The sequence below is a fragment of the Pezoporus occidentalis genome, unplaced genomic scaffold (assembly GCF_034315485.1).
Source record: "Pezoporus occidentalis ecotype Australia unplaced genomic scaffold, CSIRO_AGI_Poc_V1 ctg19, whole genome shotgun sequence".
In the NCBI taxonomy this organism is placed as follows: domain Eukaryota; kingdom Metazoa; phylum Chordata; class Aves; order Psittaciformes; family Psittacidae; genus Pezoporus; species Pezoporus occidentalis.
Genome location: NW_026913748.1, coordinates 10,913,740 through 10,932,426, shown reverse-complemented (window position 1 = coordinate 10,932,426; position 18,687 = coordinate 10,913,740). Strand labels below are relative to the sequence as shown.

General features: G+C 39.3%; 1 protein-coding gene across 1 annotated transcript; it reads left to right on the top strand.

Moving 5' to 3' along the window:
• The first annotated feature begins 2,404 nt into the window (after window positions 1-2,404).
• Window positions 2,405-4,654, top strand: LOC134162654 (non-POU domain-containing octamer-binding protein-like). Its single transcript, XM_062616777.1, is given in 2 exon segments — window positions 2,405-3,752; window positions 3,754-4,654. Coding segments are annotated over 2 exon segments (1,374 nt in total). The 5' UTR covers window positions 2,405-2,517; the 3' UTR covers window positions 3,893-4,654.
• The last annotated feature ends 14,033 nt before the right edge of the window (window positions 4,655-18,687 follow it).

Below are 18,687 nucleotides of genomic sequence, written 5' to 3'. Positions count from 1 at the left end.
AAAAATTATGCTTTCCCTGCAAGACACAGAACAGATTATTCCATGATAAGAAATTGCACCCCCTGAGGATTTGTAGGGAGAGATAAAACAGGAGAACAGCAGAGCTAAGATCTTAAAACAGAAAACCTAAATCTCTGTCTAGAGTTCATGCAAGTCCCCTTAAAGGAAACCAAAGAAAAGAGACTTACTAAAACCCCTCTGTGGTTGTTGTTAGTGCTCCAAATTGGGAGTGGCCGACTGAAACTGTGGACTAGTTCTGGATGTTACTGGAAAGAAAATAGTGAAGTCGACTCATGCTAACATTACAGAGAAGGGATACATGCATTTTATTCTGTGGGGTTTTCTTATGGATTCAGTTTCTGGCTTTACCAAATGCATTTGACATTTCTCAGATAAGAACTATTTTGTATCTGTGTGCAGAAGGCCCCAGGAAGGATGCACTTATTTATTTTAAGTTTCTGCATGAGAGCTCAACCTGATTTAGAACACACTTGGGAGGCAGCCTAAATATTTTGATTCCAACCATTTTTGCTGTCACTAACCACCTGAAAGCTTATAATTACAATGACAGACATCTGTCCAAATCAGATGTTATTTTCTTTTAGCAAGTTATCCTACCATCACAGGGAATACCTCTAAATAAAATAAAAACATCCCCACACAGTTCTGCATCAGTACAGACAAGACACATCATCTTCCTATTCCATCCCTATGGACTGCTGCAGTAGGAAAAAGAATTTATGCATAGCTTTTTCATTTTTTCCAGAATTACTAAAGCTCTGCCTTCTTTCCAAGTCCAAGGAAACTTTAACCTTGGATCACCTGGGAAGAGAAGAAATTTTTTTGCAGCTAGCCTACTAGCAAGCTCTGTCTCAATCAGTTTCAATTTTTAGGATATTTTGGCATAAAGTCTTCTGTCTGGATCCCTGGCAGCCTGAGTCCAAAATGGAAAGACAACACAATACAAGGCAGAGACAGACAACATGGATCTGTATGAGCTGATGTGGGAACTAGAGTTAGGGCTCACTCCCAGCCCACATCTCTTCTTGGAAATGTAATACTGTATGTGATACTCACCTGAGCTGGTGTTGCCAACTCAGTGTCTGTGCTGTACTGCCTTGTTCAGTATGGACATGGAAAAGGGAAACAACCTTCCTTCAAATATATTAGCGGATGTAGTGTGCGAATGGCATTCCCACTCTTCTTTGAGTCAAGGTCTCTATAGAGGAGAACATGTCCTTGAAAGGTGTATTCCCCCAGGACATCAGCTGAAATCCTGACTCTCCTGCCCTTAGAAAGCCCTCTCATAAGGTATCATCTCACAGGTCGGAAGCGCTGGCAGCTGGCGATGAATAAATCATACACTATAATCTCTTTAATACTAGTCTCACTCCTACCTCCTAATAAATGAAAACACTACGTTTCCTTTAATAAGAAATGCATGAAAGTGTGCCATTCATAAAAAGATTCAATCAAACATATGAAGCATATCCTGCCGTGACCCACATTTCTGTAACAATGTGATCTTCTTGTGTGGTGGTGGGACTTGTTTAGGCAACTTTTTTGTTTGCTGGTTTGGTTTTTTTTTTTGACATGCTAGTCACCTCATTCAGAAAACCTGGACAAATATTTAGGGATAATTTTACAAACGCAAAATCATTCTCCCGTTCAAAAGTGGTAAATACAACAATTTATTTAAAGAGAGGCTGACAGATCATGCTTTTTCTTAGAGCAGAAATAAAAAGTCCCTTTTCTTCCTCTTACTGGAAAATATGGGGGAGTTTTGCTTTAGGCCAATTAAATCAGAAGGAATAATGGAGAAATTGTTCGCAAGAGAAGGAACCCCTTCTTCAGTCTTTTCTCTTATAAATAATTGCATTCAAGTCTGAATGTAAAAAATTAAAATGTAATTTTAAGAGCTGATTTTGCAAAAGTATTTTAAACATCTTTTGCCATCTTTGATTTCAACAACTGGAGACAGAAAAATGAGAAAATGACTGAAGCTAATTCACCAGAACAAGGGAGTCCAACATCACTAACAAGAGAGAATACTCCACATATGCACTATCTCACCTTCTTATTAATCACTTGCACAGTCAGAAATCACAAAAGTATTTGATTCACTGTCATGGAAAATCTTTGTCCTAAGCAAATAGATTTCACTAAAAATACTCAAAGCAGTTACTGAACATTTATCTTTCTAATAAATTTTTGGAAGAACAGAATCATTTAATTAGGGAATTAGGTTGAATCCTGGTTCACTGAAGCCAGTGGGAGTCTTCTACTCACTCCACTGGTGTGATGGTTTAATATTTAGAATTCAAAAGGACTGTCTACCTGCTTAAAGTTAAGCAAGCGCTTAGGTATGCTGCTGCATCGGGTCATTAACCTCCAGTTTGGGGCGCCTGGTTAGGTTGTGTGAGGGCTGCCTGCGCACGCGCTCTCTCCTCCGTGCCGCTGAGGGGATTGCAGGCCACCATCTGCCGCGGAGCCGGGGTCCGTCGCCAGGTGGGGAAGATGCTGGGCAGCAAGGGCTTCAACATGGAGAAGCAGAACCACGCTCCGCGGAAACAGCACCAGCCGCACCTGCCACCGTCCATCCCCGCCAACGGGCAGCAGGCGAACAGCCATAATGAAGGCCTGACTATTGACCTGAAGAACTTCCGGAAACCTGGTGAAAAGACCTTCACCCAAAGAAGCCGCCTGTTTGTGGGGAATCTGCCCCCTGACATTACAGAGGAAGAGATGAGAAAGTTATTTGAGAAGTATGGCAAGGCAGGTGAAGTCTTCATCCACAAGGATAAAGGCTTTGGCTTTATCATGCTGGAAACTCACACTCTGACAGAGATTGCAAAGGTGGAACTAGACAACATGCCTCTATGTGGGAAGCAGCTAAGAGTGCATTTTGCGTGCCACAGTGCATCACTGACAGTCAGGAACCTGCCTCAGTTTGTGTCCAATGAGCTCCTGGAGGAAGCCTTCTCAGTGTTTGGCCAGGTGGAAAGGGCTGTGGTTGGTGTGGATGACAGAGGACAATCCTCTGGGAAAGGCATTGTGGAGCTCTCAGGGAAGCCTGCTGCTAGGAAAGCCCTGGATAGATGTAGCGATGGGTCTTTCCTGCTAACTACATTCTCTCTCCTTGTCACTGTGGAGCCCATGGATCAGTATGATGATGAAGAGGGTCTGCCAGAGAAGCTAATCATTAAAAACCAGCAATATCACAAGGAGCGTGAGCAGCCTCCTCGGTTTGCACAGCCTGGTAGCTTTGAATATGAATATGCCATGCGTTGGAAAGCTCTAATAGAAATGGAGAAACAGCAGCAAGAGCAAGTAGACTGCAACATCAAGGAAGCTCGAGAGAAGCTGGAAATGGAAATGAAAGCAGCACGCCATGAGCACCAAGTTATGCTCATGCGGCAAGATTTAATGAGACGCCAGGAAGAGCTGAGGAGAATGGAGGAATTGCATAACCAAGAAGTACAAAAACGTGAACAGTTGGAACTCAGGCAAGAGGAAGAGAGCAGGTGCCATGAGGAGGAAATGAGAAGGCAGCAAGAAGAGATGATGAGACGCCAGCAGGAAGGCTTTAAAGGGAATTTTGCTGATACGAGGGAGCTACCAGACATGCGAATGGGACAGATGAGTACGGGAAGCACCACTGGCATGAACAGTAGAGGAGCCATGGGTGGTACCAATGTCCCAGCTGCTGTACCTTCTGTGACTGGTCCTGGAGCTATGATACGTGATGGGAATGACTCCACCACCACCTGCAGACCGCTTTGGCCAGAGCGGTGCGATGGAGGGCCTCGGAGCAATGGGAGGGAATCCACCTGCCTTCAACAGAGGAAATCCAGGGGCTGATTTTGGTTCTAACAAGCATCGCAGATACTAACAGGATTAAGCTACTCCCTGCGCACACCCCAAAAAGGAAAGGAATCTTGGCAGGCCACGCAGGGCTCAACTCAAGGCGGGGTGGGGGGGACGGGGGACACGGTGATATTAAAAATAGTTAATTAGGGCCTGTTTTGGTAAAGCCACTCTAGGCCAAGGGGGGTGCAGTCTGACTGGTAAAGGTTTTAGAAGAATTCATGTGGTGCATTCCTATAATTTCAATGTGAAAAATGGATTCTGGGAGGATGCCATGGTTGTTAAGCCGGTAAAATCCAGCAAGGACCCTCATGCCTTGACCATTCCAGGTTGCTGTTTGCAGCTGGAGTCCTGAGACTAAACTAGATAAAAATTGCAGTGTCTTGGCATTTTTTTAGTGTAGTGTACCTTGCTGAAGAGCACAGGGAAGTTTCTGGAGAATAGGGCAGCATCTGGGTACTTTGCAGCTCCCATGATTCTGTAAATTGATATAGCTCCAAATGATCCATCACATAGTTAATTGGGGAAGATTTTATGTTCGGGGTTATTTTGGTTTTGTTCTGTTTCTTTTTCTTCTAACTTGCAGTTACTCCTTTATCTGGACCATCTGTTTCTTTAAAGTAGTTGACTGTCGTGTGCAGCCGGAATGGCTGTGGGAGGCTCTTCTTTGGATGGATTTTTTTTTGATAATGTGTTGTATTGCTGTTCATTTTTACTGGTAGTAAAGTACAATCTATTGGACAAAGATACTGTATCTCTTGATGAAGATTTAACTAAAACAAATGTTTATTTATCAAGTTTCATAGAACTTCATATAAGGGTAAAAAAAGTATTAATGAACTTCTAGAAATGGGAAATTGCTTCATGTTTAATTCCCAACTGAGTGCTATGTCCTTCTTTCAGTTGCACAGAGAAACTATAAGTAATGTCTTTTTGGCTGGTTCTTACTATCCCAAATCAGCTAAAGGATTTATCCCATTTCTGTGGCAGATGCCACAGTCTTAACTACAGCAGAACACACCCAGATAGAAAACAGCTCCCAATAAATTCTGATAAACACAGATACTGTGTCACCTCTCCTCTACAACTGAAACTATTAACAGCTCTCACTCTACTCTCCCATCATGGCTTCCCTCACTAAAAAAGCCTAATGCCAGGTCACCATTCTTATTTGCTCATCATGAAGTAGCTTTTGGTTACTGTAGGTATTACATTTAAGACCTCTCCCAAAGCTGCAGGATGAAAATCATGTTGTCAGCAGAAATGACACACTGGCACAATCAGCTATGTTTATGTAAAGGTGAAGCTCAGCTGTGCAGGATACCAAGTTTTCCTGAAGGACATTCAAAAACTTCTCACAGAAGCTAATACAAGCCTTACCACATCCCAATCTGTATGCAAAACACACTTTAATCTTGTCCTTTTCTCTTTCTACCACACAACACAGCTGTGGATTGTTTTGAAACAGAACCCATGCAAAAGGGTACAAATAACAGCATGCACATTTGTTCTCCAGGGGAAAAGCTAAGAGACTAAACAACATGTAACAGACATTGGCTGCATCACTTCTTGCAGACTGCAACATGCTTGGAGGCTGACAGCTGCAAAAACCATGGTGGCACAGAGCACCCTGCTCCATGAACACACTGTTCAGCCCACATTACAAGTACTGACTTGGAACCAGCATGCATTGTCCATAATGAGGATTTAATACTGTAAATGCTCAGAAGATAACTGACCATTATGAAAAGAAGCCATATCGCTTTTATACATAACTCAGTTCCTCACAGCAATTGTCTCACATCAGAGATACATCCCAAACGAAATGCTCAAAGATACCCATACCTAAATGCCAGCCTGATTACAGCGCACAGGCAGAGTAACTGTGGGCAAGTTTCTCCCTAACCTTTCTGTCAGAGCCAAGGTATTCATTTACAGGGAGCTCAGTGACCACTTGAACTGTCCAGACTGGGGTACAGCACACCAAGGTTGACAGGTTTCAATGAAATCACTTGGTTTACCATACCTTTTTGGTATGTTCCTTCAGCAAGCACCAAAGACTTTTATCGTTGCATTGCAAATTCAGCACAAATAAACTGCACATGGGGAAAACAGTTTATGATTAAAGTATAGCAAGGCCTTAACACCTGTGGGTGTACGATTACTTGATATGCTTACTAAAATGTAAACATTTACAAAACTAAAACATAGCTATAATGAAATATCTGATAACATAAGTCTAGGTAGTACTGGTGCTAAATTGTGCAATGAAAAAATTGACCAAATTTAATAAAACTAAACCAACATCCTTGGAAAATATGTCACCATATTACTAAAAATGCATTATTTTAAAACGCTAGCAGAAGTCACTGAAGTGCCATTTCAGTCTACGTAGCGTAAAACTCAGTTATAACAGAAGATGAATGATAATTCAGTCACAAATCATTCTTTCAATGCCTTATTTTTGGCACTGTGTTCAAGCAAATCTCAGCATTATCTCATAGGCTTTGGTGTTGCTGAATTAAATGAAATGTTTACCACAAAAAGCTAAGGCAATAACCTGTTGCACGTCTCAGTTGAACTAAGACACATGGGAAATGCTTGCTGGAGTTTATTTTAAAAGTCAGCATTTATATACAAAACAAGAGAGGTCTTCAGAAAAATATAGTTCATTGCCATCAGAGTTCTGGGAGAACTTGATGGAGGCAGACTGCACTCCCCAGCAGCAGCCCATGTCTAACAGTCTCCAAGAACATGACGACAAAGAAATTATCTGCTCTTTGTAGGAGCTTAGTGCTGCACTACACACACCGAGATGGTAAAGGACTGCGCCCAGCAGAATAGTATGTCCTGCCACATGGACACCCCTGGTGCACAGTGGGGGTCCTGGAACACAGAGAGATGCAGTTTGCATGAGAATGGAAAGCCAACCTGAGAGACTGTCAAGCCTACCCAGGCAGTTATAATACCATAGTTAAACACCATGAAATTTGCTTTAACCTCTTTTGCTTTTTTGCTCTTTCACTGAAATTTGCTTTTCATCTCTTTCTGAATACAGTTTAAGTCTTAACAGAATGGGAGAAATAGTTGAGTTTATTTTTGTTTGCTTCTCTGGTAAGCTAACATTCACATTAAACTATATGAAAACAGGCATTCAGTATTTAGGGCCTTTTATGTCATTTTGATTGTCTTTTTTTTATACACAAGGACTCACCTCAGCTAGTTGCAGCTATATGTGTATGTACAATTGCCACTCTGCCCTTTGCTATTCAGTATTTTAAGGTCATCTACAGCAATAATCCTGTTTCATATTTTATTAAACTATCATTCTCTTCCACAAAAAATGTAATGTTAATCTCCTAAACCCCTTCTGGCTTCAGCTGTAATTCTCTTCCACCACGGATTTAGTCTGTTGCTCATCATTACAGCACCAAGTACACTCGCTTTAATAAAAATAGGAATGAATTTAGTCTTTAGTTAGCAGTTGTACCAAAGGGCAAGGTAATTAATAGCTAAACAGACATGAGTATATAACCATTCATGTAAAATGAGTAGTGTGGGATACCTGGTTGAAATCCTTATTAAACCTTTACTTGTTTTATCCTAGTATCAACAGAATAAGGCAGAGTAGTCAACTAAGCTTTTGTAAGAATGATTTCTACAACAGGCTTAATGCAGACCCTTAGCATTTCAAGATAAAGCCACAATTGAAGCTTCAGAAACATAAGCGATTGTGTTTGACATCTTTGGATCACAGTTTTACCTTCTGTCTAGATGAAGGATATTAGTACTGCAGTCAGAGACACTGCAGTTCTTGATCACTTACATAGTACTGTCAGCACATCACTTTGAAGACTAATAAGCAGAGCCTGCTCCCAGCATGCACAACAGTGCCAGGTGAAGCAGGCTGAACAAAGAGCTTAGTACTCAACCTGCCACCTCCATTGCTCTCTTTTAAATTGAAAGACATTACCTTTGACTCAGGAGCTACATCTTTGCCTCACTCATCTATTCTGCCTTAGAATACTCTGATTACTGTCGCTGTCAGAGACAAGGTACAGGATTAGATGGATCTAGCCCAGATATGTCATTCTTATTCCACATGAAGTTTCATTAGCAAACTCATAATGTGGTAGAAACCTTGAGCTTTACAGAATACTAACACTACTTTTCTATGTAATTGTTAGTATGAGCTAGTAGCAGCTCTCACTAGGTATCTAGGGCTCTGCATCTTTATTCAGTAGCTCTGCTTCTAGGGCCTCTACTGCTGAATCAAGAGTATCCATTTTATCAATATGGATATTTTACTCTTGTATTGTGATTCTTACTGAGTCAAATATTGTCTGTCCTCCCAGTGCTGACATGAAAGCGAAAGGTCAACTTAAATCATGTTGATTCGAATCTGCATCACAAAGTCCATTTAATTAAGATATAAGGTTATTGCCTCACTATTCCTAATTGAGATCGATCATGTAACAGTAAATTATCCCACATTGGAAAAATTAAGTATTAGTGATCAAGAAAGCCTAGCATCATTTAAAACCTCTGCATTAGAGAGGGCAGCAAACGAAACCAGGATTAATACCCCCTCAAACATTCAAGGTACTTACACCAGAAAGAAAAACTGCCAAATTATTTATATTTATATTCCAAATACCACAGCAGCAAGTGATGCAAGTCTTCAAAATGTGTTTTTTATTGGATTAGAAATAGGGAGCCAAGCTTAGGGTAAAAAAACCCAAACATAATACGGTGAGAAGTAGTCACTGCTTATGACTGAAGGAAGATACCAGTGGTTGAGTAACTCCAGGAAAACTATACCTTGAGGCTGTTAGGTCTCCAGGTCAGGAAGGATAGGGCTGAAAGACTGTCAAGAGCTTGCCAGCACAGAGTAGTCTGATGTTGAGCTATAAGCCTATCTCTCCAGCTTTTTCTCAGAATGCAAAAGCAGCAATTTACTGAACACTGGTGGACTTTAAGCTTTAAGCCCCTCATATCTAACTGTAAGAAAATGTCTGCAGTACCTTCAGAAAGAAAATTTAGCTAACTAGCAGTGGTTGAGTTAGAACAGAATTACAATAGTATTTGATTCATTTTTTCACCAAGTGTTTCTGCTCTTTCAGCTAAAATTTGACCTTAAGTCTTAATTATTACCTCTAGTATGTTATTAAGCCTTCTCAGCATTGTGGGAACAAGGAGCGTTGGATGCCTGGTCTTCACAGAAATACTGACAACAAGAAAACCACACATACACACTAGCAAATCAAAGACCTGAGACCCATCCGGATCTATAAAGACCGCAACCTGAAGAGTGCTTACTGCAAAACTGTTCTGAAACCTGTTATTATATAGTGCTGAGTTTTGGAAAGAAGTGTTGCATAGCAGGCATACAGGAAAAGAGATTACTTACATACACATTTCATGAACAAACCAAGAAATGTTATGCTTGCTTTTTGTGAGATTATTAAAGAAACAGGTAATCCTCCTAGTCCAGTCAAATGCTATTCTGCTCCCTAATTGTACCATTGTATCAATTAATGATTTGTTCATACCTTGAATTGTATAGGTTGTTCTAGTCTCATTACCTCAAAAAGAATATGTTAGAGTTTCTCTATAAGGAAGAGGGGTTTTCTGCCTGAGAAAGATGATGGGGGGGGGGGGGGGGGGGGGGGGGGTCTGAAATCTATGTAATCGTGAATGATATAGCAAGCAGAGGTAAGGATTGTCAGTTCCCTGTTCCTTTGAAGGTGAAATAGGGTCCATCTTATGAAGCTGCTGTGAAACCAGTACAAAAAAAAATTAAGAAGGGTGGTTCTCAGTACAGTGAGTAGAGCAGATCTGTGAAACTCCTTAACACTGTGCACACAGGTTTAAAAGCAAACAGGTATTTGCAAAGTTGCATTGTAGATCACAAAGCAGACTAGGCATAAGCATGCTCAGGAAATTCTCTGGGGTGAGTATAGTCAGCCTGAAAAGTACTAGGGTAGACCTGTTTTCACACTTCCCCAGTGGACATACATCCCCATGGATCTCTAGGCAGTGGACATACATCCCCATGTATGTCCACTGCCTAGAGATAGAGTTCTGTGTTTTGTGGACAATTTCTATAAACAGTTATGAATGTTCTTATATCCCAGCAGGCTTGGAACATTGTTCTAAGTTCCACTTGCTGCAGCATATCAAATCCTTCTTGTAAACATATTTTTCTTAAGAACATGAAGAACTCAAAAACATTTCAAGATCTGACTTGTCTTTCCCTATGTGATGTTACCCTGTGCTTCAGATCTCTCAAAGTGTATATAACAGGTCTTTGAAAACATAGTGTGAGTTTTCTGTGCAGAACTGTCAGTTCTGCACATTCCGAAGATTACTGTAACACTTAAATATTTGAGTTTAAAAAGCACTGTAAAGATGGAGAAGGTGACATTTTAAAAAGTTAACCTAAATAACACAGACCTATCATCATCCAAGACAATGTTTACATAATTTAATAATCTGAATTTTAAAAAATGCTGTGTAAATCCATATTTAATACATACCACATACTTGCTAGGAATGTTGAGCAACTGCTGAGTTACTTTTAGCAAGAAAAATTCAATAGAAGTGTATCTATCTAAAATACAGGCTATAATGCCAGTCTTCCGTTCTTCTTCTTTTTTTCAGTTGCTATTTTATTTCCTGATCATTCAGACTTGTCAGATATTCACTATTTCACATCATGCTTATACATGCAATTTACATGCACATTTTTCTCTCCTGTGCTGTTAACAATAATTAAACACATTTTATCAAAAATGAAAAAGGTCTAATTAAAGATAAGAGGCCAATAAAATCCTCCTCTTTGTCTGCCTCTTTGGTTCTCAGCAATTTCATCTTCCAAAGTTTTTTTTTTACTCATCCAGTACTAATTTGTGAATCCACACATAGGCTTATGAAAATTAAAAACAGTCCTACCAGCAGAACTGAGTAGAAAAAATGTTTCAGAAACCTACAGATTTTTTTGCAAATAATTGTGGTCTCTGAATGGACGTTTTCTTTTTTCACCCATATGTAGGTGCTAGTAGTTTCCATGACAACTTTGTCAGTCTTCCATTTGCAGTAGTATTTTTCATTAAAGCTTACATATGTTATTATTCAAATATTAGCTTTAGTTTTTGCAGAACCTTAAAGCCTTCTTAACAAAGGCTGTTATGCCAATAACACTGGAGAAATGTTTCGAGTCGATTTTGACACAAATGACAGAGCCCTCTTGATAAAAGCATAAAAAAAAGAAAAAGCAATGACATATGTAAACATACATTAGATATCTTGCAGCCTCAGCAGTCTACTCAAAGCATACCATGCTATCATTCAAGCATATCAAGACTTTGAATGCAATTATACAAGAGGTGTCTCCGGCAGCATTCTGAGCCATGACAATCAAGACTAAAACTGCTGTATTTTCCCTGGTTTGTAGTCAAAAGCTTGTAGATTCTTTAAGTTTCATAAGGTCTCCTTTCCAGTCATAAAATCAACCTTGATTCTCCCAAGCTTATAATGGGTGGGCTCATGGAAGTAGCCCAGTTTTCAAACCAAAGGAGAAAAAGATATATATATACAGAGAAAAGTGTTTCTGTAAAAAAATAATTGAGCATTCAACACAAGAAATAATGATGAGACTTCATTCATGGCAGAAAAGGGGAGATATTCCAGCAGCAATATTGCAGCTGAACCACTAAAATCCTCAAGTAGGGTCCAACTTAAACCTGCTTGGATGCATCTGCTGTCATGACAGACATGTCATTCTACAGTGAGATATCCCAGAAAATTAAGACACGTGAGGCTGGGGTTTGGATTTGGTATGTGGTTGGTTTGGGTTTTTTTTTTGTGACTTGGTTCTGGGGACTTGTTTTGTTGCTTTTTTTTTCTTAAAGCGGAACATTTGATGTGATGTGCAATTCAGATAGGCTTGAAAAAAACATAACCCTGTAAAGCATTTAAAATTGGCACGCAGGCTGGGTTGAGCATTCAGGCAGCACAGCTGGGTGCCTGAAAAGGGAGAATCCAATCAGCAGTAACTGCACATGTATAAATTGTGTGAAGATGGGGAAAAAAGGAATGCTGGCAATTTTCTACCATGTTTAGAACAGGGAGAACCCTGTACTGACCCCAAACAAGGGGAACAGTAACATTTGGTGATTCAGCCTTAAAAGGGCAAAATACTTCCTCTAAGTTTAGTGGTAGATGTCTTTCAGGAAGCATCTGGACATGTGAACTGGAGGAAGGAATGAAAGCACATTTGGGAAAGCCTCAGATAGTGCCCAACTGTGCACATCTGTGACTATGCAAACAGTTATGTAGTGCCTCATATAGCCAAACCTTTTTTTTGAAACTGAGCATAAAGATTAAGCAATACAAAGCCAAACCAGAGAAGTGGAGAGTTTCAAGTTTTCTAAAACCCAAAATGACAAGTTTCAAAACCCTTCTAATGCCACCCACTGCCATATTTGGGTGATGCGCATTAGATTACGTTCACAGAGATGCACAGTTGCTATAAAGAGCTTTTATCACACAAGGATGACAGGATAGCAGCTCCTCCAGTCAGAATCATCAAAACAGGTCTTAGGAACATTTAAAGTGTGTTTTAACACTTCATTAATTCCTGTACACTGGGAAATGAACAGGAAGACAGCATTAGCTAAGTAAGCCAGTGTCTTAATAATAAAATCAGAGCTAAGTCAGTTCCTAGGGTAAAGGTCTGAGGAGGGATTTTATTACCTTGTGGAGTTGCACTTAAGCTGTTTCCAGGAAGTCGTTAGCTTCTAGTGCAGTACCACAAGGACACTTTCCAGTGCTCGCAAGTTTCCCCATTCAGTCAGAAGACAGAACACAACTGTAGCAGCTCCAAGGGTCTTTTCTGTTGCCTTTGTCATAGATGTTTTTTGAACTTTATCAGATAGTTTATCTATTATGTTCTGCCTCTTCTGTTGCTTCTGTTGTATCCAAGCCAAGTATTGCACACTCGTTCTCAAAACCTCAAAATACATCTATGCTACTATTTACATTTGGGAGGCTACGCAGAAACCAGGCTACTCATTTTCAGTGTCTTAGGAGTCAGACCATTTGGCTTTATAAGTCAAGGTAGTTATCTGATTAAGCAGAAAAGACTCAATAATCTATCCTTGAACCCTACAAGGGGGAAGGGAACTGGACTGAGCTCACTCTCTGAACTATCAGTTCTGCTCCTTACAATATCTAACTAAAATTGCAGATAACAGGCAGATAGTGATAGATTACATCATTTGATTCTCTTCTCTTAGGTGAGCCTGTTGAAAGGTTAACATTGCAATGAGATTTTGTTGCTTTCTTGGATGCCACCAAATTTTGCTCCTTTCCATTAGGGGAAATTCACTGTCTAGAGAACAACGGAAAAGGACTCTCACCTTCTGCAGCAAGATCATGGCTATGAACATTTAAAATATTTCTGAAGCAGAGAAAAGGTTGTTGTTATAATCCATTGCTGATTTCAGTATTATTATACTGATTTTAAACACCACGCAGTGAACTACTAACTGGGTATTGAGTTCCCCTCTGCACTGTACACATAATAAGAATCCAGCTCCTTTCTGTAACAGGAAAAAGGAATTTCTTTTAAAAGTCTGTTTCAGCTCATTATCCAAAATGATACATATATTGCATTATATGAGGTTCGCAAAGAGGCAAGCTGTCTTGATCTGATCAAGCAAATGATCAAAGATGGTTGCAGTGGCAGGCTGTAACTCTATTAGCATAACACTAGGAAAGGAAGCTGCTCTGCTGGCTTTTCATATGCATAACAACTTTCTTTTCTCATTATTCTCCTCATTCCTACCTAGAGATGAGCCTATTTAGAAGGTGGACCTCAATGTGTAAGGATTTTGGGTTTCTCCACTCTATACAAGGTCTATGACAAGGTTTCATCTCTTTATTCCTCTATTTATTCATACTGATAAAGCTATAAAACGCCACTCTCATAAGCACCTCTTTTTTATAAGAAGCTAAAAAGGAGATTTCAAACAAACAGAAAAAAAAACCAAACACAAACATCAAGCCTTTCCCTACCTATCTCCTTGGATACAAGAGACTGACCTCCCAGGAAGACAAGGAGTCAGATCCTGCATCTTTTAACTTATAGGTGTTGCACCAAAGCTGTGCAACTGTTAAAAGGACAGAAAACTCGAAAACACTAAACACATTATTTTCATAAAGACAGTAAACCTGAGCAAAGTGGAGCTGCAGATGATCTTGTCTGGGTACTTCTAAACCAAAGCAAGAGATTATGTCGTACCCCTTGGGAAGCAGCTTGCAAATCCTGCTGATCAGCCCTTGAAGAGCTCTCTGGCAAAAACAGGTAGTGAACGAACATTCGGTGACACCTGAAAAGAAAATTATCAAGTCACTACAACAATGCAGTAATAAAATGAAGGTAAGTGGGGGTTGCAATTTCAGCATTCATGTTCAGTCTTATCATCTAAAGTTATTTTCTATGCCTATTTTTTTTCAGGGCCACCACTGCTTACCACAACTAAACCTAAAATAGTACAAGTTTTGTTGCTTTTTGTTGGACTCTGCAACATTCTTTAATGTGGGAAACTGAACCTTCACAAAATAGTACAATTCCCAGTTGTCACTCTAACAGCAGAAAGAAATCTCTATTCCCTTTTAAAGTCAGCCCAAGCAGTCTAGACTTGCCCAAAAGAGGTTGCTTCAGCATTCTCCCAAGTGATTTTTCTTTTGCAGAAGATTTTATTACTAACACCTGGTGCAAAACCACCTACCTTTACTGAAGATCAAATATCCTTCACATCTATTCCAGGCAAGGCTGTTGCTATACATTGTTTATATTATCCCTATGATGCCTGTTTCACTTCCCCTATTGCTACCATAAATTTCTCCCTCAGGGAGTTGCTCAGTCCCCTGATGTTAGCATTCAGTCTTTTCCACTGCTTCACACCAGCTACAACTTCACCAAAGAGGACATTGAGTGCCAGTCAGCAAATACCTCCTTCTGCCGGACCAGTGGCAGAAGAGCCCATTCCAGAGCATTTGTGTTATCTGGTTTAGTAAATTATGGAAAATTTTATTATTAAACCTTACTCACAGGGAGGGGAAAAAAAATAAATACAACCTTCTCTTTTTCAAAACTACCAGAGAACAAAAATATGAGATTGGTGAAACTGGTTTCTTCCATTTCTTCATTAGTTTGCTCAGAAGAACAAACAATCCGATTCTTCCAAGGACAGCGAGTGCTGCCATGGTGTTTTTGTATCACCATGGCAGTAAAATAAATGTTACATATTTGGAAATCTTCAATGAAAGAAGGCAGCACTGGGTGAAATATGAAGATGCAGGTTCACATTTAAAGCACTAACAGTGTGACACTGCCACCTCAATATTTCCTAAAAAAACAGCTTCAATAGAATATACCAAGAAGCATTTGTACTCCTGTTCATAGCCAGAGTAGTTCAGTCCCACATAGAGCAGCAGAAATTATTTGGGGGAGAAGAGATGCAAAATAAAAAGGAAAGGAAAAAGGAAATTCTTCCCAAAGACATCTCTCAGTCCTGACACCTGGTTGCCATGTGCAAAGGGCTAAATCACAGGTTCCCTGCACAGCAAAGATTTGTCTTTAAACAGTTTTCAGTAAACCATTTTTCTCAAAAATAAAGTTGTCAGTCAAATATTTTCTGTTAAAATGCATTTCCAATTGAAATTTGGACTTTCTAATAAGTGTTGGGGAGGAATAGGAAAGGGAGAAGCATAGGTTTTCCACAGAAAAAAATCTATTCCACCTCAAATTTGAAGTTTGTTTTTATAAATCAAAATAGTCCAGGAACTTCATGTTGTACACTTTGTCTGAACTGGGATCCTTCAACAGATTATGTCTAACTATCCAACAATTTTGCAACTTTTATTATGAGATCTATCCAGGCAAAACATCACCTCATATATTGAGAACATAGAACAACTAATCTACAGTTTCCAACAGTTTCTTTCAACAGTGCTTTTGAATCAAATTATTTGGTGCACAGGCAAAACTTTCCAGTCATTTCAGAAAAGTAATTTTTTTCACTGGATTTTCTGTAAAAGACAATGACTTTCCAGTTGGAAAAAAAGGAAAAAAAGAAAAAAAAAAGAAAAAGGATGTGCAGGTTAATAAGTACCACAGACCCTCAGCCAAAATCCATGCACACCAAAATAATAGTAGTAAAGTAGATTAGGATTTTAAAAGGCAGAAGGAATCTCCTATATGCAGTCTGCTTCAGTCCCAGTCTAGCCAGGATAAGAGTGTGCTTTTAACTCATTTAATCCCTGCACCTGAGCTTAAGGGGCCAGTCTACTTACCTACACAATGTTGCTCTCAGGATGAACATTCATAATTTCAAGTATTCAGAAATATAAGGATGGACAGAAGGACAGTGAGATATATCACACAATAAAAGTAAGGCTGTCACGGTTTAACTCCATCTGATAACTCAGAACTTACCCAGCCGCTCGCTCACTCCCCCTCCTACTTCACCTCAGCTCCCATGTTCAAAATATGAAGTAAGCCTTAATACATAAGTATGCAATTCTTGCATACATTGAAAACAATCAGCTAGGATAACAAAAGAATAATTTAGGTTGTGGTTTGTCCTCTTTTTACAGAAGTGTGCTTGAAGTTTATATAGGGAAAATATTTTCCCTATATAGGCTTGCTTACTGAAGATATATATTGAATTTTACACAATTAACATATGGAAGGTCTCAGACGATATTAACACATAATCTAAATATAATCAGTAATTATATATGATGTCATCTGAAACTAATTCAGTCCCCTTCACAGCAAGCCTAGATTTTGATCTCATATATCATACTGGCCATGTGTGTTCCAATCTGTCGTGTCTCCTGCCTCCTTCTTCAAAGGCATACAGGTGCCTCAGTGTCACCTTCCATGCTGCCCGTTCTGCACAGGGCATGCTGTCCAAGTCCATCTGCCAAGCTACCTTCTCTGTCAACATTTGTTTTCCATGCTGCCTGTAGGAACAAGGACAGTTAATACAATGTCAAACCCACAAGTGAAATGCACACCTCCCTAAGTTGACCATATGATTATTTTTCTTCACCCTTGTTACCTTCCTGTCTGTAACACACAATTATTTTTCATATTATTGTACATCAGAGACTAGGCTTATTTGTGCCAGAATCTGCAGACTGAATACATGGCTTGCTTCTGACCACAGAACAGATTACCTAGTAGAAAACCAACATGATGATTATGGCACCATTCTTAGTTATTTCTTTGCTACTAATTCTGCTGGTGTTAATAGCAGTTGATGAGTACTTGACACTTTTAAAAAACAATCTTCCATATTAAGTAAATAAACATTGAATGAGGAGCCTATCTTTAGAGACTCATTTATTGCAATGCCTTACACTGCATGATTCTGTTTTTCAAGCTAAATGAATTGGAAGTATTATCCTACTGTTAATATCTACACCACTAAATGCCAGCATCAACAGATTCTACTGACAAGCTGTGTTTGGGTTTCCCCCTGCTATCAAATATGCCAGGGCTTTAAAAATGTCCTCAAGTAACTGGAATTACTCATTCAAAATAGAAGCATCTATGAACTCCCCCCATGTCATAAATAATTAATTCTGGGCATCTCGTCCATTTTGCCTTTGGCCATTTTCTGCAGATGCCACCTAAAATTCCAGAAAATGGGCTTTTCAGTCAAGAATCACAGAAAGTAGTCATGCCAGGAACAGTCACAGTAGTCAAGAATGTTTAAAAGAGGTCCTCTATCGAGATATGGGTTTTGTTAGACAGTGACTCGTTATTATGAATATGTGCATATAATGATGCATTTTAGGTCTAATGAAAAAAATAATTTAAATTCTTAAAATCTTTGAAAGGAAGCACACATGCAGTACATGCTGAGGAACAGCATTTGGCAACTATGTTTAAGCCAAGCTGTTAATGTCAAAGCATCACACATGTATGTATGAATGTAAGTAACTGCAATTATTAATATTATGTATTGTTAAGCACGAAATGTGTGGTTTGTAGATTGCACGTATCTTTACAAATTACACTGTAAGCTGAAACTGTCTTCACTCATCAAGAAGTCTATGAAGGCACTTGTCAACCCTAGTTGTCCCTACTGCTGAAAGCACAGGCAGACGCAAAATGTTGCCTCACCATATTTGTTAGGCCCTTGTGGAAGTAGTAGTTATTTTGCTACTTTTTGTTGCTAGCTTTCTTCTCAAGAAGGCAACAAACAGAATTATAATAGCTTGGTGCTTGGCTGCCTAAAAATCACAAATTTGTGGAAAGGAATAGGAAAGCAATATTAAAAAATAAAAAATATTAAACGGATAATCAAATTGGTCAGCTGTGATATCAGTGCCATCACACATAGGAACATAGTTCCATATATAGAGAGAACCTAGTCACAGAAAACATGGAAACATTTCAAAACGTTTGAAGATTGACAATACATTTGACAAAGCAGAATATGGTGAAGACTAAGGAAGTGTTGGAAGAAAGGAATGGTCAGATATTTGCAGAATTCATTTTGAGCAAAAGACTTACTGTTAGTTCACATCCCAAGAAAGCAGCAGAGAACATGAGACACAGTAGAATAGACCAGGGAACTGCTGCAAATGTTAATGAATTTACCTTAAGTGGGCAGAAGTGACAGTAAAGATCTATCTTTTGCAACTTGCACATTAACAGACAAAGTCAATCACAAGTATGATACCATGACCCCCGACCCTCCAAGAAAAATCCCATAACCCCACACATAAGTGTAA